Source organism: Colossoma macropomum, unplaced genomic scaffold (assembly GCF_904425465.1).
Source record: "Colossoma macropomum unplaced genomic scaffold, Colossoma_macropomum, whole genome shotgun sequence".
Classification (NCBI taxonomy): domain Eukaryota; kingdom Metazoa; phylum Chordata; class Actinopteri; order Characiformes; family Serrasalmidae; genus Colossoma; species Colossoma macropomum.
This window is the reverse complement of record NW_023494788.1, coordinates 6391477-6419049: the sequence shown is the minus strand read 5'-3', so window position 1 is coordinate 6419049 and position 27573 is coordinate 6391477. Positions and strand designations below refer to the sequence as shown.

The 27573-nt window shown below is 40.6% G+C and overlaps 1 protein-coding gene across 2 annotated transcripts in view; it reads right to left on the bottom strand.

The window, feature by feature from the left end:
- The window catches only part of LOC118806655 (septin-7-like), a 59062-nt gene that overhangs the window by 7807 nt on the left and 23682 nt on the right, over window positions 1-27573 (bottom strand). For both annotated transcript variants that reach the window (XM_036568156.1, XM_036568157.1), the window contains exons 3-9: window positions 23709-23815; window positions 15554-15654; window positions 14374-14508; window positions 8519-8636; window positions 8342-8434; window positions 5890-5986; window positions 297-348 (exon numbers count right to left, since the gene is read on the bottom strand). In XM_036568156.1, the coding sequence (XP_036424049.1) occupies window positions 297-348; window positions 5890-5986; window positions 8342-8434; window positions 8519-8636; window positions 14374-14508; window positions 15554-15654; window positions 23709-23815 (703 nt within the window). The remainder of the gene's footprint in view (window positions 1-296; window positions 349-5889; window positions 5987-8341; window positions 8435-8518; window positions 8637-14373; window positions 14509-15553; window positions 15655-23708; window positions 23816-27573) is intronic.

The window sequence follows — 27573 nt, the reverse complement described above, 5'->3', positions numbered from 1 at the left end:
ACTTTTCTGCTGTGGCTTATAAACAGCTATTATTTTCGAGTTTGAAAAGGGAAATAAGTCATGCTGCAACGTTTTCTGGGCAAGTTCTGCTGCTGAAGTCGACACTAGTGTTAACTCGAACCCTCAACTTTCCGAGGATGCAACTATCACCCTTCCCTCGGACTGAAACAGGCAGTCTGAAACGTAGCTGCTTATTAATTCATATTTTCTTTCACCGCCTTTTTAGAAATCTGAAAATGTTTGAACGGAAATCCAGCTGCTGTGAGAGATGAGGGCCTGGCGTAGGAGCGTCTTACCTGATGAGCATGTTCCGCAGAACAGTAAAGTCACAGTGCTCGCCGTTCTCCACTGAAACAGCAACACAAACACACACAGGTTAGCTTGTTAGTTTAGCATCTCTAACAGACCTGTACACAACAAAACTGACCCTCTTTTAAACAACTGGACTGTAACAACTCACATCACTGCATTGATCTTAATGATGCGTAACAGACAGTCTGTATTTTGATCTGAACCAGTAAACATGCACACCTGAACCAGGTAATCCATGACTCTGCGTCTCAGGTTACCTGCCTCAGGTGTGTTGACACTGCAGCCGCATGAATATACAGACTGACCGAAGCTCTATTAGAACAGGCTTTTATACCATGCTGCACACACAGGATTTAAAGGGGAACTCCACTAATAGTTCAATACGTTCTGCATAATTAAGTGGTTAAGATGTGAACAGAGTCAGAGTGGTTTGGTGTGAAACTCACAGACCAATCACATGCATTGTAAATATCATACGTAATGCTACTCAGCCAATCAGATCTGTGCATTATGATGAGCACTGAGACTCGAGTGAGTGATGGTCACACAGGGGAGGGACGAGGTGAGAAACAGCAGTCAGAGAAGAAAGTGAGTCAGAGGGAAGTTATTTCACATGACGTGATCTAAAAAGAGAAAACTGACAATAAATGTTGTTGAAATATGACTGAATTGTACTTTATTTGATTTGATATTCAGTTTTTGACTGTATAAGATGTTGATATACCTACTAGGCTACTTCAGTAAACAGTATATGGCACTGAGTCATAATGCAGGTCAGATGTTATGATGTTCTGGACCTTCGCTTGAGGACATTTTCTCTAACTGGACCTTACTGAATTTTAATTTAAGACCCCTGGATTACAATAAAGATCAACAGAGTCATTCAGAGTGGTTTGCTATGAAACGCTCTGTTGTAGAGTCAGAATTGTTCACAGTGGTGGTGATAGGAACCAGACGTCCACCTCTAAAAAGTCCTTCACAGAAGGTTATTACAGGTTATGAAAACGCTGCCTGATGACTGTTTGATGAGTTTTGGCCTAAAAGGAATGTTTTAAATCCATTCCCAGTGGAGGGGTACACGCAAGGCGTGAGGCAAAATAGTCCCCAGATAAAACATATTTTTTAGATTTTCCAGAATTTTTATTATAAAAAATATATATAGAAGCTCAGAAGACTCGTGTTGGTTCACTGGTGGTTTTGGATAGTAAATAAAGTGGCTATATTTGCGTCGTAGTAATCTTGACCTCATTTCATATCAAACCACTCTGAACGACTCTGTCTACTTCTCAATGACCGAATTATGCAGAAAAGCTGAAAAATCAGTGGACTTGTCCTTTAAAGCTCACTTATTATTTATCTTTCTCATGCATGTCAATGTTGCCGTAAGAAAACGCAGCATCTCCACAAACAAATGAAACTCTTCAACGAAAGGAGCTTTCGTGTTTCACTCAACTGACAGCTTTTCCTTCACTGTGGAGCATCTAGGGGTCAGAATACAGTGGAAAATATGACAGGAAATGAAAAGGATAACTGGGAAATTTCCATTTCCAACTGTACTCTGAACTCTATGACACTGCGGATCCCCCAAACTAAAGTTGCTGAACACTCCGAAGGCATAAAAGTTAGTGTGAACTCTTTTAATCAGAGCCTGAAGGTTTTCTTAGGACACTGATGGGAAACAATCGATCAGTTATAGTTGACGAAAGAATGAAGACACGAAATGCAAGACAAGTCTTTAAGAAAACACCAAACGGGAAAGGACAGCTCTTCACTTCAAAGCAGACAAACGTTTCAGACACTCAGACTTTGCACAGCAGAAAAAGGATGATTAGCCTTCAAACAAATGGAGACAAAACCCATCCCGGTCAGGTGGTTAACAGGTAAACAAGCAAACAAACACAGACGTTTACAGATTAAACGTTTAAACAGCTGTCAGCACAGAGAGACAGAGCGCAGTGACGTGGTTAAACGGTCAAACACAGACATCGGGGGCTAGTTAGCAGCAGTCTGGACCGTTAACTGGGAAAACAAAACAAACAACAACAGATGCTTTCAGATCATCAGCTGGAATTCTGGGAAAGACCACAGACGCTGTTTCCTTCAGGAAGAAGCCGTGGGTGTGTTGCTTACAGAGAATTTCTACTCAGAGGGAACTTCCACTCACTGACACTAGAGGGCACTCACAACAGAGTCCAAAATAAATGAGGGCTTATGGAGCATTTTGAGACAAATGCATTTGTTTCCTATCCTTTATATATATATATATATATATATATATATATATATATATATATATATATATATATATATTATAGTTTATAATAATATCCTTTTATACATTTTTAATGCTTCTAAACTCTTATTTTGAGCTGATCAGTTTGCCAACAAATCAACACTCGGCAGCATTAAAGCTTATGATTAAAAATTCTTAATAACAACTGAATTATGTTGTATTTTCTTTGATTTCCTTTGCTTTTTGTTATTTAATACACTTTCCTTAAGTAAATTCCTGCATGAATGTCTATGGTTACTGCTAAAACTTATTTAATTACCTTGTTTTTGCCATTTAGCTTCATTCACTCCCATTCACTGAGGACTCTCTCATGCTCAGCCTCTAGTTGTTCTGTTTTGCAGTCATGTTTTTGGTATAATGGGAGGTCAGATCCCCCCTAAAACAGATCATTTACCTCAGCAAGTCTCATTCGCCCCCTTAATGACTATAAGCTTTGCTGTAAGAATGCTAACATGCTTGAAAGCAAGAACCAGTCCGAATGGACCAGGGACACCTTACCCAGGAGGAGGACGAGGAGCAGGTGCTCACTGACCGCCCCACATCAATCATCCGCTACAACCACCTACCTGTGAGGAAGCTGGTGAAGGGGCGGGGCTTTGGAGCTCAAAGTCTCTGCTGCAGGAGACCTGCGACCCTGATTGGCTACTACAGCTAAGAATGGTGGGTTGGTGGTGGGGTTACATGGCGTGGCAATGACAAGCGGAGAGGAACCAGCCAGACTGATGGAGCCGGAAGGAGGCGGGGCAGGGGAGGGATCACAGGGCCATGAGGGATCATGGGATTTGTAGTTCTACTGAAGGGGTCGCATTTCGATGGCACAGCAGCAGCAAACACCTTTAAATACAGCTTGAGTGGAATTTTAACTTTGAAAATAAACAGCTGATAGAACTGAATGGTCAGCTGATATATGGCAGGGTTGGTGGGAGCCCTGGTCTGGTCATATGAGTACAACCATGATAATCGATAGTTTAAGTGCACGTGCCTGTATATATTGTACCGTATATATTGTTATTGTGACAAATTATATCACAATACAATATGCTTTTCTGAATATATCATGGATATCATTAGTACTTGTAGACACTGACCGCCTGCATGTTACATTATAAAGAGAACAAAATTAGTCCTGTTTAACTGGATTTAGTGCCAAATACTGAATAAAAATCATTGTATCCACAGTTTTTGATAGTATATTTGAAAATTTTCCTGATGAGAGGTCTGAAAAAAAAAATATATATCGTGGCGTATCATGTATCATGATATCATACTTTTTCCATATCATCCACCTCTATGAACTTCAATTACAATAGGGCAACTCACTCCAATGCAACATGTGTATAAGAGTTTTGGACTGAATCTGAAGAGAAGGATGCTGATGCTGTTAGATATGAATTCTGTAAATCCATATCTTCAATCCATATTTGCAATTTTGCAAATGTTCTGAGAACAACATGCTGCGTTTGAGAGACAGCCTATAATCTAAAAACATGCTGGGGAGAACACGATGTGCCTCGATGGGACCGCAGCTTACAATGCAGCTGACATTAACGTTCGCTGTACTAAGACTGCAGCTTATTATGCAAACAGCGCACAGCCCCGCCCACTAACTGCTCGCTCGTGAGGTGCAGGGTTTAACAGGCCCAGCGAAATGATGGGGCCGTCAACAAGCTCCGTACAAAAAAACAAAAAAAAATTCAGTGATGGAGAGACAGCAGTGTTGACAAACGACGTTCTTTCCCAGTAAACCACCCTACAGGGGTGATATTTTACATGGACTGTGTGCAATATTTCACTGCATAATCTGAGCTGCGTCTTCTCATGCGCTTATAATATCTCCACCCACTTTTGGTGTGATTTACCCTCTTCACCCCCATTTTGTGCAGCCATTTTGTGTGACACTTTCCAAAAAAAAAAAATAATAAAATAAAAAACCAACAAAACAACAATTCAAAATGGCAACTTTACAGCAGCAGACAAAGACAATCTTTACTTTTAATGTAAGAAAATGTAAAGAGATTTTATTCCAAGTAATTCTGGAGCATTTCTGCTGGTCCATTCATCACAAAATGTTCACACAATGTAAAGGACAGCTGCTCAAATGGTGTAGAAAAAAAAAAAAAACTGCAGGAGATATTTTTCAATGCACAGCATGTAAACTGCATCCGATCTGTGCCCGAAACTGGTCCAAAAGGCTCAGTACATGAGCCCAGAGTATCCATCAGACACCCCACCACCAGCTTTAAAACTTTTTTGTGAGCTTTAAAACTTTAAAATAAAGTAAAAATAAAAATGAATGCGGCCTCTTTGCAAGAAACCTGATCTTAATAAAACCCAGTATAGTCATCTTGTTGTCAATTTAGCTTGTTATCAATTTCTTTAAAATCTTCAAAGTCTTTAAAATATACTGCAAGTGTCACCACATATTTTGACCCCACATGTCAATGGATCTTCATGAGGCAAAAATAAGAGTTGGAACCAAATAATGGGTAGCATGCATTTTTTTGAAGGGGGAGGGGTTGTTTGGGTACATGGGTAATAATTAGGAACCTATAAACATGAGTTAGAGAGCGATCTTGCTCTATTTCTACCAGCCAGTGTTGCTTATAGGTTTCTCCATGACTATTTTGGTAGAGCACGACCTTGTTCTGTAGCACACTCACAGCAAACGAAAAGAGTGGAAGGGGATGGTGGGGTGGGGGTGGGGGGCTTTAGGGGACGGGAGAGAGGGGGAAGTAGTATAAAAATGAAGAATGGTATTGTTTACCAAAAATGCCCTCTGTCAGTCATGGAAAAGAACAGACAGAAAGAAAAAAAGAGAAAAAAGAAAGAATGAGACGTGAACGACTGAAAGGAAAAAGAAAAAGAAAACAAACACTCACCCAGCACATAAGAACGATTCAAACTGAAGAAAATCAACAGAGTCGCTTGGGAGAAAAGGGGGGGATTTTGTAGAGGAAGAAAGAAAAAAAAAGTGGGAAAACCAACACAACATCAAGTCAATCGTGGTTCGTGATGTGAGAGGGGTTCTCTCTCAGAGGAAGGATGCAGTGACCATTCACTATAACAGAACTACAATACCCAGGGTGCACCTGTACCCCCTTTTCCAGAATCCTTCCCTTGGGACACTAACAGAGGTCTGCTTTTAGAGATCATGTGTTTCTGTTGCAGTCTTGTACGCCAGTGCTTCGTCCACTAGCATCAGTGCACCCCCCCCAATTCTGTTACAAAAGTGGTACAGACCCAACAAAAACCCCCCATTTAGGTAATGCTGGTGTGGAACGTACCTTCTGCCACGCCCCAGGGGTACTGGCGGCCTCTGACCTTCCGCCCATTCACTTCGACCACCACATTGCTGCCGACCACAGCCAGAGGCATCCGCTCCTACCGCACACACACAAACAACACACACAAACAAACACACACAGAGCAGAGTTAATTACAGAGAACTCAAAGCGACCACACACACCCACACACACACACACACCTGATGTTTGTTTTTATCTCCTGTCGGGACATCAGGTCATATGTAAGATCCATATTTACTATACACACAATACCGTGCGAAGGTTTTAGGTACTTAAAGACATTATAAAACCATTTATATTGGTAATACATGCTTGCTTGTAAAACATTACATATACATATATATATATATATATATATATATATATATATATATATATATATATATATATAAATACAAATAAACAAATACAGTAAAAAGTAAAAGTAATAATTTCTTGTTTTTAAAAAAGCAGCCAGTTTGGTTTTACATACACATATATATATATATATATATATATATATATACATACATACATACACACATATATATTTGTATTACATTACATGCATTAAAGTAAGTACAATTACTGTTTTTGGAGCAAATAAACGCTTAAAGACCAGATATAATAACTGTGTCTGACAAACTGTACCAACATCTTTTGACATTCATTGAAAATCAAGCATGTTTTTTCCTGACAGGTTTTGTTCTGACAGCACTGATGTGTATATAAACACGGGTGGGAAATATGTGTGTAACTGTACTTTGTTACTGTATTTAAGTATCATTATGAAAGATATGTATATTTCTTAAGTATCATTAAAATTTAATACTTGTACTCAATCAATTACATTTCCAAAAAATATTTTCAACTCCCCAGTTTCATTAACACCTAGTTTCTGGGCATCTGAATGTACTGTTTTTATTAAAACATCCAACAGAATTTATATCTGTATAAAGTGAAACCTCTCACAACACACCGGTCTGTCTTTGTGTGAGGGCCAGTCACCACACCACACACTACCAAACGGTTTTGTTACAAATTGAGTATGTTTAACTGGAGATACTTTTCACATACTTTGACTTTTCATCGAGGAATACATACATACATACATACATACATACATACATATATATGACTTTTTGTCTGGAAAATACACAAAAACAAACACACACAAACTACAGATATATGAGGTGGTGCTTCTTCATGCATAAACAGTTATATAAACACACAAAGTCGTGCCTGGGAACATCACTGATGAGAACAGAGATCACTTATTGATCTCGGGAGCTCAAAATCAATGGAACATTAATCACCACATCGCAGTCACATCATCTTCTACCTACACAGTACTGATTGGTTTAGGAGGCGTGGGTTAGACAGGGAGAGTCATCAGTTCAATGTTAAAGGAAATCCATGTTATCCTATGTGCTCTGTGCACGTGTTTATGTACCCCTGCTGATTAGGCACTGGTACTAGGCTTGACCTGCGTGTGGACGTGTACTGAATGTACTGCGTCTGGATCACATATAATTACAGAGTTATATGGTTGTATTACACACAGAACAATACATGGAATTCTCTTCATATGCAGTATACAGAAACAATATATCAAACAATTTACAGATATATGCTGAATACATCACTGTCAAAACACCTTTATCTCTCAGTTTTAGTGAGAGAGAAAGAGGAATGTATAGATTTGATTCATTCATTTTTGTTTTTGTTTTGCAACATCAGCTGCCTTTTACATTGTTAGAACATGTCATGACAAATGGACCAAGCAAAATGTCCAAAATTACTTGGAACAAAATGTTTTTGTTCTCTCCTAAAAGTTTCTGGAGATACAAGCAATGATACAGTCTTATGCAAAAGTTTGGGCACCCCTGGTCAAATGAAACACTTCGTTGATAGTTTTTAAAGTGAAAATAATACTCATATACTCACTAATCCTCTATAGGGAACACATATGTGCACAATTTTAATGCCCAGTTTCTATGTATTCGCTAATTTTAATATATTGGATAAAAAAATAAAACATAAAATGCAACATGCCCTGCGATGGACTGGCGACCTGTCCAGGGTGTATTCTGCCTTCTGCCCAATGACAGCTGGGATAGGCTCCAGCACCCCACCGCGACCCAGAAGGATAAGCGGTTTAGATGATGGATGGATGGATAGATAAAATGCAACATATGCAAACGTTTGGGCACATGCCACATTTTATGTTTACATCAAACTAATTAAAATTTGCAGAAATATGCCATATTTAGGTTTCCTACAGATGTGTTAACTTATTTTCACTTAAATCACCAAATATCATATTCGATCGAGGGCCAAAACTAAGACTGGATATCTGACTGTGCCAGACGTAAGCGCAGTGCATGTGATTTCACTCTAATGTGGGTGGATGACTGTGGAGACACTGATCCACTCCTCTCCAGCTCTGTACCTTTATCTTGCGGATGAGTTTACTGTCCTCGTCCTCCTCTGTGTCCGGAAACTCATAGATCTTAATCTTGTGCTCCTGAATCTCCTTCATAATCTAGAACAAGATGAAAAAAGGGAAGCATTTAGAGGACAAACTAAAAAAGACAGCTTAACGAGTAAAAATAGTCCACACACATACCTGTTTCTTGAAGAGCTGGCACTCCTCTGGTGTTAGCGTGTCTGCCTTGGCGATGAGGGGGATGACGTTGACCTTGTCGTGAAGACGCTTCATGAACTCAATATCCAGAGGCTTCAGACTGAAAGACACATATTGGTCAATTTTAACATAAACAAATCTATAATCACCTACATTATATGTCCAAAGGTATCCAGACAGCTCTTCTAATTACTGAATTCTACCATAATTTGCACCCATTCACACTGACCAATAGAATGGGGCAGCTGCACATAAGCCTAAGATCATCATGCCTAATGCCAAGCACCGATCGGGGGGGTCTATTGATTAGCGGCATCAATGGGCTGTGGAGCAGTGGAACTGTGTTTTCCGGAGTGATGGAGCTCCTTTGGGATGAGTTGGAGTGATCCAGAAGTGACCATCCAACGTCAGTACCTGACCTCACTAATGCTCAATCAAATCCTCACAGAAATGTTCCAACATCTACTGTAACGCCTTCCCAGGAGAGAAGAGGCTGTTACTGCAGCAAAGGGGGACAAACTCACTATTAATACCCATTCATTTCAGAGGAAACACTAGAGGAGCAGATGTCCACAAACTTGGACATACAGTGTATTTGAAAAGCTACAGAACACTATTAGAAGGAAAGGTGGAAGCTCTTCACTGTAGGGCAGTGTTTATGGTCATACTTTATCTGGACGGTCCCCTATAGATGCTCTACACATACTTAAATCATTAACAAACCTTCTGGTGATGCTCAGTTAACAACATTATGGTTAGTGTGAGGGTTAGGAGTGGATGTATGTTTGGCCTTTAGGTTAAGGTTAAGATTAGGGCTAGATTTAATAAACTCTTTTACATTGAACTTGAGGTTCAGCTGCATTTAATGGATATTGAATTGAATGTTACTTAAAGATATACTGAGCATTTACGAAGCATCTACAGTGGACCATCCAAATAAAGTGTTACCATGTTAATAAGGCCCTAAAGTCTCTTTACAGCCTCGAAAACAAAGATCAGACTAAAGTACTACAACACTACTACACCACATATAAATCTACACAGGTTTGCATGAAAATTTGAGCTTTTTTCCAGCTGTCACAAGAACACACAGCTGTTGTGTGTTGTTTGATGTGATGGGATGTGTTCGGAACAGATCCATGAGAAACACTGTTCTCTTGAGTCTTTTTTCCCTACAAAATCACGTCACTCTGGAAGCGCCAGCGCCGGCTTCACATCACTGAGTCTCTCTCGCTTTCCGCTGTCTTTCAGACAAAGACTCAGTTCTTCTCTATGCACTCTGTGTGTGTGTGTGTTTACAGCGGAGAGATGGGGGCAATCGAGGGGCAGTTCATGCATCTCGGGAATGTGAAGCATCAACTGGAGCTCCAGAGGTTACAGAGACATGGAAGCCGCTGCGGCGCACAGTGTCACGCCAAAAACAGTCTTTATGGAAAAACTCACAGCTGTTTGAGAGCACGGTCAACATTTTCCATAGCATGTTAGGGTTCAGCGTTTTTCTGTGCTGAAGGCATTGATGCTGGCGACGTGGCCTCCAGTGAAAGTTACTGGATTTTCCACATTAAAGTTGTGCTCACAATCACAAAATGAGCTACTTGTGAGGAGATTAGATACACAACAGCTTGCATAAGGAAGGAGAATAAGTGAAAAGAGTTTTTAAAGCTGGAGTTCAAACCAATAATTAAAAGCTACAGAGAAAATGTGTCTCCTAACAACCACCTGGAAGACCTGGTAGACACCACAACTGCCCCCATCAGATAAACAGCACTTAAAGCTCTCATCTCTGAGAGAGAGGAGAAAATCAAGCTGCTTTAGATCTGAAAACATCCACAGGTGTTTCTGTCCATCCTTCCACTGTGAGAAGACGACTCAGCGCTGTGGGTCTGAAAGGATGTGTAGCTGTTCAAGAAGAACCTCACTGAGAAAAGGAGACGGACACATCAAACAAAGAAGCTGAACGATGGACTGACCACCCCAGAGTCCAGACCTCAACATCACTGTGTTTGATTACTTCAGAAAATGATCAACCAGCTTCTAAGACTGAACTTTGGAGGTGTGTCTGCAGATTCTTTGAGGAGCTGAAAAGTGAGTCTCCTGAAAAGAATGGAAGCTGGAATAAAGGTACAGAGTGACTCACTGAACACTGAACACTCACACAGCTGAGATTAGATTCAGTTGTTGAGTCTTAATTTGCAGTAAAATGTGTTTCTTTCCCCAACGCTGAAAAAAGAATAACTTGTACTTAATGTCAGTTTTGAATAGAAATTAAAAAAATCAAAGATGCTCTCTGACTTTTGCAAAGTACTGGATGTTCTGATAACAACATATACGGCTACAATGCTGCATGTTGAGCATCTGCTAATTATATAGAACAATATATAGCATTACCTGTACCAAACAGAGGCACATGAGATATGGAAAAATAAAATATCACGATTCTTAAAGACATTTTTACAATACACAATATTTTTCTGAGGTTTGTTATGTTGGAGCAGACATAAAAGCCCCACATATCAAAATCACCATCAAAAACTATAAATGCAATGATTTTATTTTAAATACTGTGGTGCACTCAATCCAGTTAAAAAGGATTAATGAAGCTCTCATTACTATGAAACATGATGTGCTCTAACCTCTAAAGTACTGTCCATTATTTGCTCAGGAAACACTGTGTGGCTTATTGAGACATAGTATCACAACATACTGCCCACCCCTAGAATAAACCATCCAAATTATACAAATATTAATATAAACGCTCACTGCTTCACATCAGAGCTGCATATCTTCAGCTTTCTTAGCTAAAAATAAAGCGTCAGTCTGGAAGAAGCTGACCCCTGAGGATTCAGGGAGAGGCTGCCTCTGATTGGCCGATTATCTGAATAGGAGCGAGCAAGAAAGAGTCATCATGTCTCATCCTCCGCAGAGCGGCTCAGTCTAGGGACCATTACCTAATGTTTTTGGGTCATGGAGCGGGGGGGGCAACATCTATGTCAAACTCTGACACTCTGCTGCTTCACTGCGTCCCAGACTACGATAGAAATAGTAAAATATACATCACTGCATCCTGAATTATCCGTCTGACAATTTACTAGAAAAGATAAGATTAATATTCCATGAAATATGTGACAGTTTCTGGGATGATTATTTTATATATATATATATTTTTTTTATTTTCCAGTCCAGTTACGTCTCCATCTAACACACTACTACCGAGCTGGGAGGGAGAAGGCAGGCATGTGCTTCCACTGAGTCACGTAAAGCTCCGCAACATCCTGTTCACAATTCCATTTACCCATGTGAAAATGAAGTTCTTACTAGATAAAAAGCCCATTGGCTCCAGTCCTGGAGTGTCCAGCACGGTTTGGTGATTCTCCTGCTCAAACACACCTGATTCAACCCTGTAGTTAACTGCCAGGTGTGTTAAGGTCAGAAAAAAAATCACCAAACTGTGCTGGACATGAGCACAGCTCGCCAACCCTTTCTCTCACAGTTGTGCTTCTTGCTTTCATGTTGAAATCTGACACTGTGTTGGGACTGATTCACTGCTGTACTGACTGGAGAATGATTGTGAAATGACTGAAAGATTTATCACTCAGAACACTACCAAAGGGCGGACACACCATACAGTTAAGCAATAGAGCACAGAGGGAGTGTGTTTTCGCGAAATAACATCACAGCTGTGATTTGGTCACCGTAGATCATCACAGCCGTGATGTTGTTTGCGGTAACACACTCCTCGAGTGCTCTATTGCTTTATACAACAGTTAAATAAATACAGTAATAAATTAATAAACTGGGCTGTGAACGCGGCGTTTAATATGTTTTAATGTTCGCAGTTCCTTCACCAAATTATAGTTCTTTAACGAGCAGCTTGTTGCTACGTCACAGTAACGAGCTCCGCCCACTCGCTGCACAGCCGGCAGTAAATTCCCAAACTGTCATCACCACTGAGCAGCTTTTCAGTCGGCAGCTGAGACAGAAGAACAGCTAAACAACCTGGAATCAGCCAGAAATGAACCCAATACCATTCGCCAAACGTGACTGATCTTCAGAGTTGGACCAAATCGGACTGAGCCATAAAACTGCCGCAATATCAGGTTTAGCTCAGTTTTGTCAGTTTTTGCCAAATCAGTATTAATGTTGTTTTGTTCCAGCCAGTCTGTAAAGCATCTTACAGCCCATTTAGTTTGGCGAATGGTGCTGGGTTCATTTCTGGCTGATTCCAGGTTGTTCAGCTGTTCTTCTGTCACAGCTGCCGATTGAAAAGCTGCTCAGTGGTGACGACAGTTTGGGAATTTAGTGTAGCGTCATCTTCAGAGTCTGACCAAATCTGCTGTCGGTCAAATGTGATCTTAAAAGTGTCCATTTCCTGTTTGTGGCAAAGTCAGTAGTAAAAATGTTCAAATGGCTTGAGTGACTCCTACAGCTGTCAAAGTCGTTGCTTAGCAACGGCGTCTCAGCGGAGTGATAGAGTGTTTGTGAAAAAACTGTGATGGTGAAATAACAGCACGGTCAGAACGCTTCTCAACCAATCAGCTTACAACTTAGTGTTGTATAATACTATTTATCCAACAGGGAGAGATTCCAAAATCAGCTTGAGATTCCATAATGTACCAAACTGTTTCTTAAAGAATCTTATAAAATGGATAGTTCCGGTCCTCACATCTGATTGGTTGAGCAGCATTCAAAGACATAAAATCCACAACATACACACACGTATGACCGCCTCACAACAACTGAGTTGTGCATTTCTGTGTCACAGCATGAAAACTCCTTGTGCTGTTAATGGAGTAATCTTTGACTGTGATGCTGCCCTCATGGACCTCCGAGTGTACTGACGAAGTAAGAATCTGTTTTTTGTTTAAACTGAGGGGCTGAAAACTTATGTTCTTAACTAGAACTGGGCTGGTCAGCTAGCTAACAGGCTAAAAGAGCCAACAGCCTAAACAGCTCCATCATTAATATCCAATATTATCCAATATCCAATAATATCACAGAATTTAAAATGGATTACATGCTTCAAATGTTCCTGTTTCAGTCAGAAATCTTGTCAAACCCAGACTGAATCCCGAACGGCTCTGTACTCCCTAAATAGTGTTCTAGCTATGAAAGTTTAGAAATTCTAGCCTCTGCAGCCAAATAGTGCATCATTTGTTGAGTGTGGATGTGTCTGAGTCCCAAATGACTGTTTCTTAGCTGTATTTTGCTCTGTTGGGCTGCAGGATCCAGTATTTAAACTCCTACGTAGTCACTATGTAGGGAGCAGGGAGACATTTGAGATTCAGCCCCAGCATGAGAAGAGCGCTGCTAGATTGGTGCTAAATAAGACTCGCGGTGGTAAATTAGTGTCCAAAAAGTATTTATAAAGCAAAAGTTTTTGCATTAAACAGTGATGTGTTATCATATGTTCACTGTTATATGATAAAAGTTAAAAAAGCGATGGGCGACCAAACGTTCTTCTCATTCAGCGGTTCATGGTTGCCTGGCAACGATACCGTACTCTAAAGGAAACATATTTCTTGGCAAAATACTTGTTTATGTTATTATTAACAGTACTTTGAACATCCTTCACATGTCTCTCATGGCTTATTGCCTTAATAATCACACTGAATCGCTGTGACGTCAGAGATTAGAAGTAATGCTCCACTGGATCTACGAGGCTTTCATTGCACTGCAATGCAGCACAGGTCTGCACTGCGTCACACTGTCATTCCTTTTTGTTCTCACGCTCATACAGCTGAGCGAATCTACACATTTCCCCTTTCATGTGAGAGTCTATTTTGAGCTGCAGAAGGAGGAGGTGGATTTGTGTCAGGCTTTGTGGCAGCAGTACGCACCCATGGCCAGAGGGGGCGATGAAGTACAGGCAGCAGTGCACCCGGTTGTCTGGCATTTGTCTTCGGTTCACCCGCGATTCAGCGTTCAGGAAATCCTCACACTTACTGTCGATGTAGTTGATGACTGGCTGCCAGCTGCAGGAGGGAAAGAGAGAGAGTGAGAGAGGAGTAAGAGGAGAAGAGAAGAGGGAAAAAAAAAACGAGTGAATGGGTGGCGGAAGGTCAGAGGAGAAAGTGGGAAATTAAAAGTCCCTGGAACACTTTAGTATGGACAATATGTAACGTAACACAGCAATACTTCATAATATGTAGTTTCTCTGCATACTTTGTTAGCCCCCTTTTACCCTGTTCTTCAGTGGTCAGGACCCCCATGGACCCTCACAGAGCAGGTACTATTTGGGTGGTGGATCATTCTCAGCACCGTGGTGTGTTAGTGTGTGTTGCGCTGGTACGAGTGGATCAGACACAGCAGTGCTGCTGGAGTTTTTAAACACCTCAGTGTCACTGCTGGACTGAGAATAGTCCACCAACCAAAAATATCCAGCCAACAGCGTCCTGTGGGCAGCGTCCTGTGACCACTGATGAAGGACTAGAGGATGACCAACACAAACTGTGCAGCAGCAGATGAGCTATCGTCTCTGACTTTACATCTACAAGGTGGACCGACAAGGTAGGAGTGTCTAATAGAGTGGACAGTGAGTGTTTAAAAACTCCAGCAGCACTGCTGTGTCTGATCCACTCAGACCAGCACAACACACACTAACACACCACCACCACGTCAGTGTTACTGCAGCGCTGAGAATGATCCACCACCCAAATAGTACCTGCTCTGTGGGGGTCCATGGGGGTCCTGACCACTGAAGAACAGGGTAAAAGGGGGCTAACAAAGTATGCAGAGAAACAGTCCATCTGTTTCTAAAGCTGTTTTTTAAAGCAATTATCTGCCGACACTGATATGCTTCACTGTGCATCCTCATGATATACTCAGCATCTATCATGTTTATAGCAGCGCATCATCATTCTGACCACGACTACCCAGCATCGTCACTCTGAAGTCTGAGGCTAAAAATAGACTCTTTAAAACGTCCCAATGGGGTTACAAGCATCCCAAAAACTCCCTAAAAAGGTCCTTAAAATACTTTTCAAGTCCCAAAATGTCCATGTATGGAAGGCGACTCACCAGTTGCTGTTGTCCACGGCATCACCAAACCCTGGTGTGTCCACAATGGTCAGCGTGAGCTGGACGCCACCCTCCTTAATTAGCACTTTGGACTGCTCCACCTGAAGAACCAATCAAAAGAGCTTATTACACACATATTAAAATAAAACTCCAACATTTTTTCCCTAAAATATATATAAACTGGATGTTTCATAGTGTTTTGAATTAGTGCTGGTGTTTCTTTTGTGAACTGTGTGCTTCAAAATCTGACCTCTTACAGAACTGCATCCAGTTAAAAATGATCTGTTCAACAACGTTCTGCCCTCTTATTACTGGATGGTTTCTGAATGTATCAATACCAAAGACATTCAAATGTGTGCCAGAGGTGTTTAGGATCAGCTGCAATGTGTTCCTCATCAGTTTTTACTGGAAGATGAACGTATTAATTACACATTAAGTGTTTCAAATACAGCATCACGGCTTTAGATGTGTATTAGAGTTTAGTTTACACCCAAGAGGTTTTTTAGCAAAGGAAATGGTTCTTTGTAAATCATAAACACTCAAAGAACCATCTGAATGCATTAATGTTTCTTTGCATTTCATATATTTACAGGCTGAAAGCGTTCTGCTACTGTCACAGGTCAAAAAAACCTTTTTAGTACCAAACAAAACCATTTTTGCTGAGTGTATCTCAGCTTAGAATCACACATTTCCCCCCAAAACACCAAAACCTCGCGGTGTTAAAAGTGTAAGAATCATAGCAGGAAAATAACTAACAAACTGCAGTTATATCAGCAATAATAAGAGCAAGGTGTAATTTTACAGGAATTACTTCTGACTCTTAGCTCTTTGAAACAAGTGGAGAAACTGTGTGGAAAGTGTTGGTGCAGACGAGTAAGCAGACGAGGAGAGATTTTATTGTGATTTAAATTTGATGAAGTTATGGCTGTGTTCAGTCTTGTTTTGCAAAAAGAAAAACATTTACGTTCTTTATATTTTTGCAATGTTCTTGACAACAAAACAGACAGGAAAAGGTAGAAGTGCAGAAACCGCTTATAAAGACCTTAAATACTTACATTGAATGTAAATATAATTCATAATGTAATGAACTATGTAATTAACAGTGATAGAGATGTTGGCTATATGATATTTATCATTATTGTGATAAACTGTCACATTGTGTGTGTATATATATATATATTATATATATATATATATATATATATGCTGTCTGAACAAAACCTTGTATCTCCAAACCGATAACTTTTTATGGAATATTTCCTAGTAATTCTGGGCTGTTTCTTTTGGTCCATTCACCACAAAATGTATACAATATAAAGGCCAACATTCATTTTCAATCTATGTCAAAAAACTGAAAAACAACAAAAAATGGAAATGGGGAAATGGAGATACGAGGTTTTGTTCCCACAGCAGCATATACACACATATACACACACACATACACACACATACACACCTATACATTTCATTACAGACGGAGCTTAATTAGTCCTGATTAACTTAATTCAGTTAAACACTGAATAATCATTACTCCATTTGTAGTTTTTGATCAAACTTCATAAAATGTGGCTCTACTGGTCCTTTTTTTGTCTCTTCCAGCTTATCAAACCTCAGAAAAACTAAATACTGTGACGAATATAGTGTCATTAAAACGTCTTAAAATATGGTGATATGATATTTTTTGCCATATCTCCCACGCCTGCTGTGTAACTCCACAGTTTGATTTAAACAGCACAGCAAAGCGACAGTAACATTAGGAAGAAACAACCGTCGGACTGAGCGCAGCTGCAGTGCTGACCAGCAAAACGACCGATAACACTTCAGAACACTGACACGACCACAGACTGCTCTCTGACGTGAACATGCAGGCGATGGGCCGAGTACCCGCGCACGTTTGTGTCTGGTCAAAGACAGAGTGAGGGCCTGAGGGTGAGGTGGTTATCTCTGGTTCCTCATAGTAGAACCTCAGCTGCATCATTTCCTGCAGTTATTTCAGCTGCTTTCTCTTCAGCACACTGCGCTCTCACAGACACGGTTATTTTTGGCTGACTCTCTACGGCAAAGTCTAACTTTCTGTCTCTCTTTCTCTCATACACACACACACACACACACACACACACACACACACACACACACACACACCCTGACAGACATGCTAATACAAACAATGTTATCTGATGGACACAGACAGGCATTCGCTTCAACAGCAACAGAGAGACGCACAAAAACGTTAATGGTTCATTTCACTGAAGACCAAAAGTTCCTCACTGCTTTGAACTTAATTTGGTGTAGTATGTAAACAATGTCTAAGTTTAAAACTCCCGTACAGCCTATATAAGGAAACTACATTGCAAAACATGTCACAATCATATTCACAAATATCCATCTACAGGAGTTTAGCTCTGCCTGATCATGCTGAACTTAAAAGGACAGTTTTGGCCTGGACTGCTTTTTAAACGAGGCAGCCAATTAGAACAGAGCTCATTTACATATCAGTCTTAAAGCTAAAAAAACAGCCGGTTTAATGCTAACGGTATGTGCCAACTTGCAACTATGCCATTCCTGTTCATTTTAATGGAGAGCTCTGTCGGATCAGCACAGTGGTTTTCTTAAGCATATGCAAATGAGTCCAGCTGCTGACGCGTTCAGCCAATCGGCTAAGAGTGGCTCTTTCTCTTCTTCAAATAATGAAATATGAAAACATAACGAAAATATGTTTTTATAAACCATATTTACAATGAGGATTTGAAGGGATACAGAGCCCTGCTGGTGACATCCTATATAAATGAAAATACTGCATGGCCATGACTTAGTAAGGCGTGGGAACAAGATAATTAAATCATGGCCACGACTCAGTAAGGAGTGGGAAAGAGATTCTAATGCATGGCCATGGCTTAGCAAGGCATAATCTCGTTTCCACGGCTTACTAAGTCGTGGCCATGACTTGATTATCTCGTTCCCACGCCTTACTAAGTCGTGGCCACGCATTGTTTTAATTTATATGGGATGTCACCGTCAGGGCTCTGTAGAGGGAGGCGTTTGACTAGATAAAGTTCACGTCATTCCGGCGGAAACTGAATTTTTAAATCATACAGACCTGTGAATGACTAATGCTTTCTGAAATTCATAAAATGTATAAATGTGTAAGTTTATTTTAACCTCACTGGTCCTTATTCACTGGTTTGTACAGTCAAATCTGATTGCAAAATTTCATACAAAATTTCAGTTCTGTTACTCGTCAGTTTCATCTTTGGCACATCTGTAGGTTAAACTCACATCTGGCAGAAGTGAGCGCAAATTTCCATAACAGAAAGGATGTATAAACGCCCACCAGCAGCGACTAGAGGGATCCAGGCGAGAAAATGTGCGGGGGAAAGCATAACATAGGAGATAAAGAAAGGCTGGAAAGCCGTTGTGTAGAAACGAATGAAAGAACATTGACTTACGACTGTTTTTGGTACACAAACCCACACAAATGTCACAAGTAGGACAAAACTACAAGAAAAATGTGGGACATGGGCTTTTAAAGGAGAGAGGGGGAGAGAGAGAGAGAGAGAGAGAGAGAGAGAGAGAGAGAGAAATAAACAACCTTAAGTACACTCGCCCCCTCGTCTCAGCCTCACTGCATGGTTATGAGCCGTGTCTAACTGCGTGTTTGACTCACGCCAGCAGCAAAAAATACCACAAAAATGTCCGCCTTCCATCCACCGCCATCCCAGCGGCCACGACACGGCTGTTTTGACAAACTCAAGAGATTGTTTGGGAGTATAAATACACTCGCTGCTGTCTGCACAGGCCGGCTAAACTGACCGCACCTACACACAGAAATACACACAGAGACAGACGGACAGACTTAAACAGCACTGAAAAGGGTCTACGCATTAGGAGCGAGCGATGCAGCTAAGAAGTAATACTACTATACTTAAAGGCATTTTCACGATAAACAATATGAGTCTTCGCATCACATCATCATTTGGTTTTAGTGAGGTTTGAAAAGGTGGAACAGACATATCATCTAGACATGCCGTCAAAAACTATAAACCTAATTCCAAAAAGTTGGGGCGGAATGTGAAATGCTAATAAAAACAGAAAGCAGTGAGATTTTAGAGGTGGACGTCTGGTTCCTATCACTGCCACTCTGAACAATTCTGACTAAGTTTATCCAGAATGAACATAAAACCACCCTGAATAACTTTATTCACAACTTAACCATTTAATTATGGAAAAAAGGGAATTTTGTACAAAAACCTGCAAAATTTCCCTTTAAATAAGGTAGAAATGAGTGATATGATGATCTCACTGTCATGGTCATGACACAATTTTTGAGCGCATGGGTCATAAGAAAGAGATTTAAGGTCTCTTGAATGGACAAGACAAACCTGAGTATGACGTGTTGTATGACCTCTTTCTTTTTTTTTTTACTGATGCTATTTTTTTGTTTTAAAATGAGATGCATTTTGCTGAACTACATTAAAAAAATAATTTAAAAAAATAATAATAATAATAATTTTTATTTATATAACACTTTTCATGCTGGTGGCAGCTCAAAGTGCGTTACAGACAGGTGATAAAACACAGTTATACAAGAAATCATTAGTATTTATTCAGAATCAGAAGAAAATGTCATCAAATTAATAGATAAAAAACGAGACGTGGAGCTTTAATTTAATGCTGAGTTAAAGAGAGACGTTTTTAGGTGCTTCTTAAAAGTGAGCGCTGAGCTTGACTGTCTAATAAAAGGTGGAACTGAGCTCCACAGTTTAGAAGCAGAATAACTGAAAGAGTCTCTCTGTGTTTTCTGTATTTTACAGAGGGTGCGTGTAGAAGGCCACTATCTGCAGATCATGGGAGTGAACTGTGTCTGCTGAGGGCATGAACAGCTCTGTTGGGTGAGCACATGCTGATGTAGCACGGCTCAAACCCAGAGGTGTGCAAAGTGTGCGTCCAGCCACACGGTGAGCAAAGCGCAAAAACGATTGTCGTCCAAAAGTGCCAAAGAAGTCAACTGGAGGTGAAACCTGGGGGGGGGGTGCTTGTGCTTGGGTGGGTGAGGGAAAAATGAGGGAAAAATAAATAGAAGACCTGCAACTCTTACCTGGAGCACCTGAGGTCATTCAGGATGCTCTCGGAACATGTTATTTTTATTTAAAGTTTCTTGTAACAAGCTTGACGTTGTAACGATAGAAGAACCCTTTTGGGTGCTATATAGAACCATTTTCAAAAAGGTTCTATACACAACCATATACAGCATATACAGCATATTCTCCATCAATCTGAAGAACACTTTCATGATGCAAAGAACCCTTTTTATCGTGCAGAGTTCGGGTGTTCATGGTTCTACATAGAACCATTTTCTTCCCTAAAGAACCCATAAGGAACAAGAGTGTACAGTGAAATATGCTATAATCTGAAGCACCTTCCACAACTGAAGAAAAATGGTTTTGGACTTTGACTGTACAATATATTGTTTTTAAACTGTTACTGGCATTTTCAATAGTAATATTGCCGCAATATGTAAATGAGCATCTAACAAATCACATCATGTTCTGAGATCATCCTGAATAACCTCAGGTGCTCCAGGTAAGAGTTGTTTTGTGAGTTTGAATTAAAGTTTTCAGGCAAACCAACATAAATCATTTCTATCTGTCTTTTATTGATTTTTTACCTCAAGTTTCCCACAATTTACAAGTTTTATCACATAAAGAAGGTGATGAAAATCAGTAGTTTTGTGTTGTATGACTAGCTGAGGCTGCCTCTTCAGATGAGCTGAAACTCCAGCTAACCAGTTGCTAACATTGGATGCTGATGAGGCCTACATGAAGTCTTGTCTCCTCAGTGGACGACGTGCCAACATGGTTTGTCAGATATGTTTCATCAACATCAGTTAGACTGGTTAGCTTAGTTAGCAATAATGGCTGCACTATCTCGGCCTTCTCAGCCACGTCCTTAACAACGTATCCTAGCAACAAGCTCATGTTTAGGCACTCGTCTAATACAGATACTCACAAATATGAACCAAACCGTAACATTTTACACTCCTGTTAAAACATAAATGTGCAGTCTATTAAATTACTGGTCTGTACATTTACTTCGTCGTCCTGTGACGAACTGGAATGAGGACCTGAATAGTGATGTCAGTATTCGAATACTAGCATCTCAAACAATTAGTAATGGGTACTCGAGTACCTGTGCACATCCCTAGCAGCAACAGCATCGCAGTGTGGTTTCGGCACATGTACTAAGCGACAGACTCCACTAATGGAGGCCTATGATGTTACTATGGTGGTTCTTCCAAAGCAAAAAGAATTCAGCCCAGCACTGAATTCCCATCTACTGTGCTCATGTTAGTCCAGCTGATCACAAATGAGCACTCTGGAGATCTTCGGTCGCAAAAACGTAAAGTTGGCCTCCGAAAACAAACGAAAAAGCTCCATGAGAAGCTATCTAGAGCCCACAGCTCAGAAGGAGGAGGTGGGAATGAGCTCAAACCTCCAACCACCAGCAGCTGCTCTGCAGTCCTGCCGCTGGGTCCGATGGTCACGGCCACCAGAGGTACCGGGCGTGCCTCTCACCCGTCCGACCAGAGGAGGCCCCACATGATTTTAGGGACCACCAGCTGGGCTGGGCTCCCTCATCGCGCTGGGAAAGCTGGGACAGCGGCCGTCACTGGGTGTTGGGTTTCGTGGGAACATTCCTGACCTCTCACCGAACCCTGCTGGCCACTGCTGGAATGTCAACTCCGCCACCCCTCCCATCCTCCCCAAAAACACTCAAACGACAGAAACGCTCAACTCGAATCCCACCTCTCCTTCGAACTCCCAGCTAGCGTCCCCTCCTCCATCGCGACCCCCCACCCCAAAACCCGGCTGAACTCCAGCTCCAAAATCCATCCTCTCTGTTTATGATCACCTTATATGGGCAAAACTCTGTCCCGTCTCCTTTCCAGGGTCTGAGAGCGTTTGCTCTGGCCTGTTCTCCTCAGGAACAGCAGGAGCTCTGTGAACATTTGATAAGGCCTAGCTAGAGGCTGTAGAAGCCAGCTGTGGCTGCTCCTCAGAGAGCTGATCTGAGATCAGTTTGAGGAGTCACTGAAAGAAATAGCACTTCATCATCCTCAGACACTGAAATTCACATGAGATTTAGCGCTAGATTAGTTCTTCATGGGGAGGTTCAACAATTCATTAGTCATTACTGACAAAATCTGTGATTTTAATCCAGTATGAATCTGCAGTGTGTGTAGTTTTACAGTCTGATGGTAATAATTGTGCAGTGATTTTAATCCAGTATGAATCTGCAGTGTGTGTAGTTTTACAGTCTGACGGTAATAATTGTGCAGTGATTTTAATCCAGTATGAATCTGCAGTGTGTGTAGTTTTACAGTCTGACAGTAATAATTGTGGAGTGATTTTAATCCAGTATGAATCTGCAGTGTGTGTAGTTTTACAGTCTGATGGTAATAATTGTGCAGTGATTTTAATCCAGTATGAATCTGCAGTGTGTGTAGTTTTACAGTCTGACAGTAATAATTGTGGAGTGATTTTAATCCAGTATGAATCTGCAGTGTGTGTAGTTTTACAGTCTGACGGTAATAATTGTGCAGTGATTTTAATCCAGTATGAATCTGCAGTGTGTGTAGTTTTACAGTCTGACAGTAATAATTGTGGAGTGATTTTAATCCAGTATGAATCTGCAGTGTGTGTAGTTTTACAGTCTGACGGTAATAATTGTGCAGTGATTTTAATCCAGTATGAATCTGCAGTGTGTGTAGTTTTACAGTCTGACGGTAATAATTGTGCAGTGATTTTAATCCAGTATGAATCTGCAGTGTGTGTAGTTTTTACAGTCTGACAGTAATAATTGTGGAGTGATTTTAATCCAGTATGAATCTGCAGTGTGTAGTTTTACAGTCTGACGGTAATAATTGTGCAGTGATTTTAATCCAGTATGAATCTGCAGTGTGTAGTTTTACAGTCTGACAGTAATAATTGTGGAGTGATTTTAATCCAGTATGAATCTGCAGTGTGTGTAGTTTTTACAGTCTGACAGTAATAATTGTGGAGCGATTTTAACCCAGTATGAATCTGGTATGAATCTGTAGCCAGGCCAAGGAGAAAGAGGTCAGAGGTAAGGCAAAGGTCAGCTGGATAGAGCTTACCTGCACTGTCTTTTTGATCCTCTGGGAGGGGCCAGGGTAGTCTTTAGAGTACAGATCCGTCAGGAAGAGAGAGTTGATGAGTGTAGATTTACCCAGTCCAGACTCACCTTGGAGAGAAAACAGCAAATCAGAGAGATTAACACCCATCAAACTTAAAGATATGCATCTTGCATCATATCAAAATATGCTCTGCTACACAGGTGAATGCCTGTTTGCCATTTTTCTTTGTTTACTTTTTTAAATGAATTCACTGGCTGTTGGTGGGACCCAATCAGATTGAGTCAGACTGAGTCAGACTGAGTCAGAGTGAAAAAAAAATCTAATCTGTTTGCTAAACTTTCGATGGTCTGAAACTCAGTCAAGAGACAAAAGACCTCAGTCTGCTCCCCTCACACACTCAGATTCCTCTCCCAGCTGTCGACTCTGACCGCCCCAAAATCTGCAGACTAGAGCCGACCAGCGCAGACTTACGAGTCCATTACAGTTAAAAACATCTTTATTCTTCTCATCCCTTTTTTAACACAGCAACAATAAGATTAAAACTCACATCTGCATATATTCTAACAAACATGCACACAAACATCTGTGCGCGTGCACACACACTCAAACACACACAGTTTGGTGAACAGGCTCAAGTGAAGAGAGAGAGTCTATAAGATGGATTGCTGTGAGGCTGTGAGGTGTCATTTTGAAAAGAGCTGGAGAGGAAAGAGGAGCTCTGATGAGAGCAGGGGGCTCATCACACACACACACACACACACACACACACACACACACACACACACGTGCAGGGTAGGGTTATGTTCAGAGGCTCCTTTCCATATTACAGCTTTGTACAGCCTGCAACAGAAATCATTATCAAAAATAGCTCTACAGTCTGTTTACTTCAGCTTTTAATATTATTTTATTAGTTTTATGCATTTCTATTAATTATTTTCTCCCTTGCTTCACGTTACATTGACATGTTTAACCATTTTAAATCACTCGTGATTTTTTATATTATATTTTTTTCTTATTTTATCTAATTTCACTCTTACATATATCTATCATTCTTATATTACATAGACGTTCTTGTCAAGCACTCTGAACTGCTCGAGTACGAAAAGTGCTATAAAGTTTGCTTGTATTACTATAGTTTTTCTATACCTCCATTTATCCATTTATCTCTCTTTCTTTTATATATATATATATAATATATATAATATATATATATATATATATATATATATATACACACACACATATCACCTCTTACTTTAAATCTCTCTCTCTTACTCATCTTCTTACTTCATTTTCTATCCCTCATTTCCTTCTTTTTACATCTGTCTCACTTCACACCTTTCTTCTCACTTCCTTCTCTCTTTTTATCTCTCTCTCTGTCTCACCTTTATCTCTCTCACTATCTCACATTACACCTCTCTCCCCGGTTACACCTGTCTCTTTACCTCTGCTTTATTCTCTCTCCGTCTTACATTTACTTTCTCTTTCATTCTCTCCCTCTTTCATTCTCTTTCTCTCGCTATATCTGTCTATCGTATTCATTTTCTTTCTCTTCTCCGATTTCTCTCTTTCTCTGTCTCCACCCCAGATTTTTGCCCCTCAGGTCAGTCAGTGACCTCCCCCCTTCACCCCTGTGTGTGTTTTAGGCCCCTCAGCCAGAGGGTGTGTGGTGTGTGAGTGTGTGGTGTGTGTGTGTGAGTTTACTCAGCAGACAGTGGGAGGGTTTTATGCATGAGTGTTATCTGCTGACTAAACAGAGGACTGGAGACTGTGTGTGAGTCTCTGTGTGTGTGTGTGTGTGTGTGTGTGTGTGTGTGTGTTATCTGGTAGTGAACTGTAGTTAAATCATAACCAGGATACTCGTCTGGGACGAGTCATTAAAGAGCCCATATCATGGAAAACTGTATTTCCCTCGCTTTATTCAAATAATGGAGTTTTCTCACTCCATACAGTATGTGTTTATATATACACACACACACACACACACACACACACACACACACACATACACACACACACACCAGAACCAGCTCACTCACATGCATCCATCTATTCAGCCTACAGCAGTTTAGTCCCACCCCCTCACAATGAAGTTATATGGAGTGTTTCACCTCTGAGCGCTTTTTGAATGAGGCACAATACAGTGCAGCCAATCAGCACAGAGCTCATTTAGTCAGTCTTAAAGGCACAGTAACAAAAGCAGGCTATTTAATTCCATGAGTTAAAGAAATGCTGGAAAAAGATCATTGATTGCTACGTGTTTACAGCTGTTTCTGACTCTGTATTTCTCTCGCTCACCCCCACTCCCCTTCATGACCCCCCCGCTGATACCCCCTGAGGGCTGAGAGTGACCCGATCAGCCCCATCCTCACTTTTAATTAAATACTGGCCCACGTGATCTCTCCAAACGACACGCGCTCCTATCGCCCACGGAAAACAACACGAACTGGTTCACAGTGGAACATCCATACACGGCCTAAATAAACAAACTCCTGCTCTCGGCCTCTCTCTTCCCTCCAGCTCTAGTTTTTTCCATCCATCCCAACTCTGCCTCTACCCTTCTCACTTTTTCTCTCTCGGTTGCAATCCATCTCCTTCTCCTTGAGTCAAAACCCCAACCGAATCACTGCCGTTTAAAGTTAAACCGAATCATCCGGAGAAACTAGAAGAGCTCTGAGCAGAACTGGGTGGAGAAGTATTTGTAATCTATAAGACAGATCTGAAAACTGTCAGGCGTTTCTGGATGGTATGAAGACCTTCTATCACGATTACTGATCAAAAAAGTCCTGAACTTGTTTTAAAATCTCTAATACACAGCAAATATCACTAACCACTGTTATGAACTGGAGAGGTTTAGCTGGGGGAAAATACTGAGTGAGTTAATAAACACAATGACTCCTGTCAGCCTGGTCTTTTGGCATCATCTAATAATTAAACATAAGAAATTTTCAGGCACTGTCGCCTTACATTTCTAAGTCTAATGACCTTATAAGTTCTTCCAAGGATCTCTGGGAGCCCTGACATTAAGGCTGAACAAGTATTCATTTTTTTATCAAAATCCCAACGTGAAAAGTGCAATTTTCATATCACAAGAGCTGCAATTTTGATTCTATACAACGTTATTCAACATTGTCTTATCAAGTTTTAAGCAAAGAAGTTACATCTGATAATGCAGAGTTCGAACTGGCAGTCTGGTGAAGAAAAGCGACCTGCAGCTTAACCCTTGTGTGGTGTTGATGTGTTGATGTGATTTATTACTCAGTGGTCTGCTGGACCCACCACATTATTGTTTATTTAAATCAATACAGCCATAACAGTTTATATATAAATACCAGATGTTTAAAATATCACAAGTGTCCAGCGTAGGGTTCTACTTTAGCAGCTGTAGCCAGTCAGCAGCCTGTCCATGTTGTCCACCCTCACACACACACACACACATATACAAACACATACACAAAGACACACACACACACTAACAGCAGGCCATGTAGGAGGAGAACAGAGTGAAGGACACAGCACCTCCACACTTTTACTCCCCGCAGGTTCACCCAACACCACATGTGTAATATAGATGTGTGGGGGGTGAACAGAGTGAAGACACTGAAAATGGGTTATTTTATATGTTCTTCACAGAAAATGAGCAAAGAACAAGAATCTGAGGATGAAATAATAATAAATCGCATGATTTTTACTGTTTGTAAACATTGAAAAATGGGTCCCTCAGACCTGAACACCACACAAGGGTGAATTTATAGAAAATAATCAGGTTTAAATCGCAATGGCACTACCAATGAGAAAAATCACAATTAGGTATTGTCCCCAAATCGTTCAGCCCTCCCTGCAATAGGAATAAATAAAACTTATT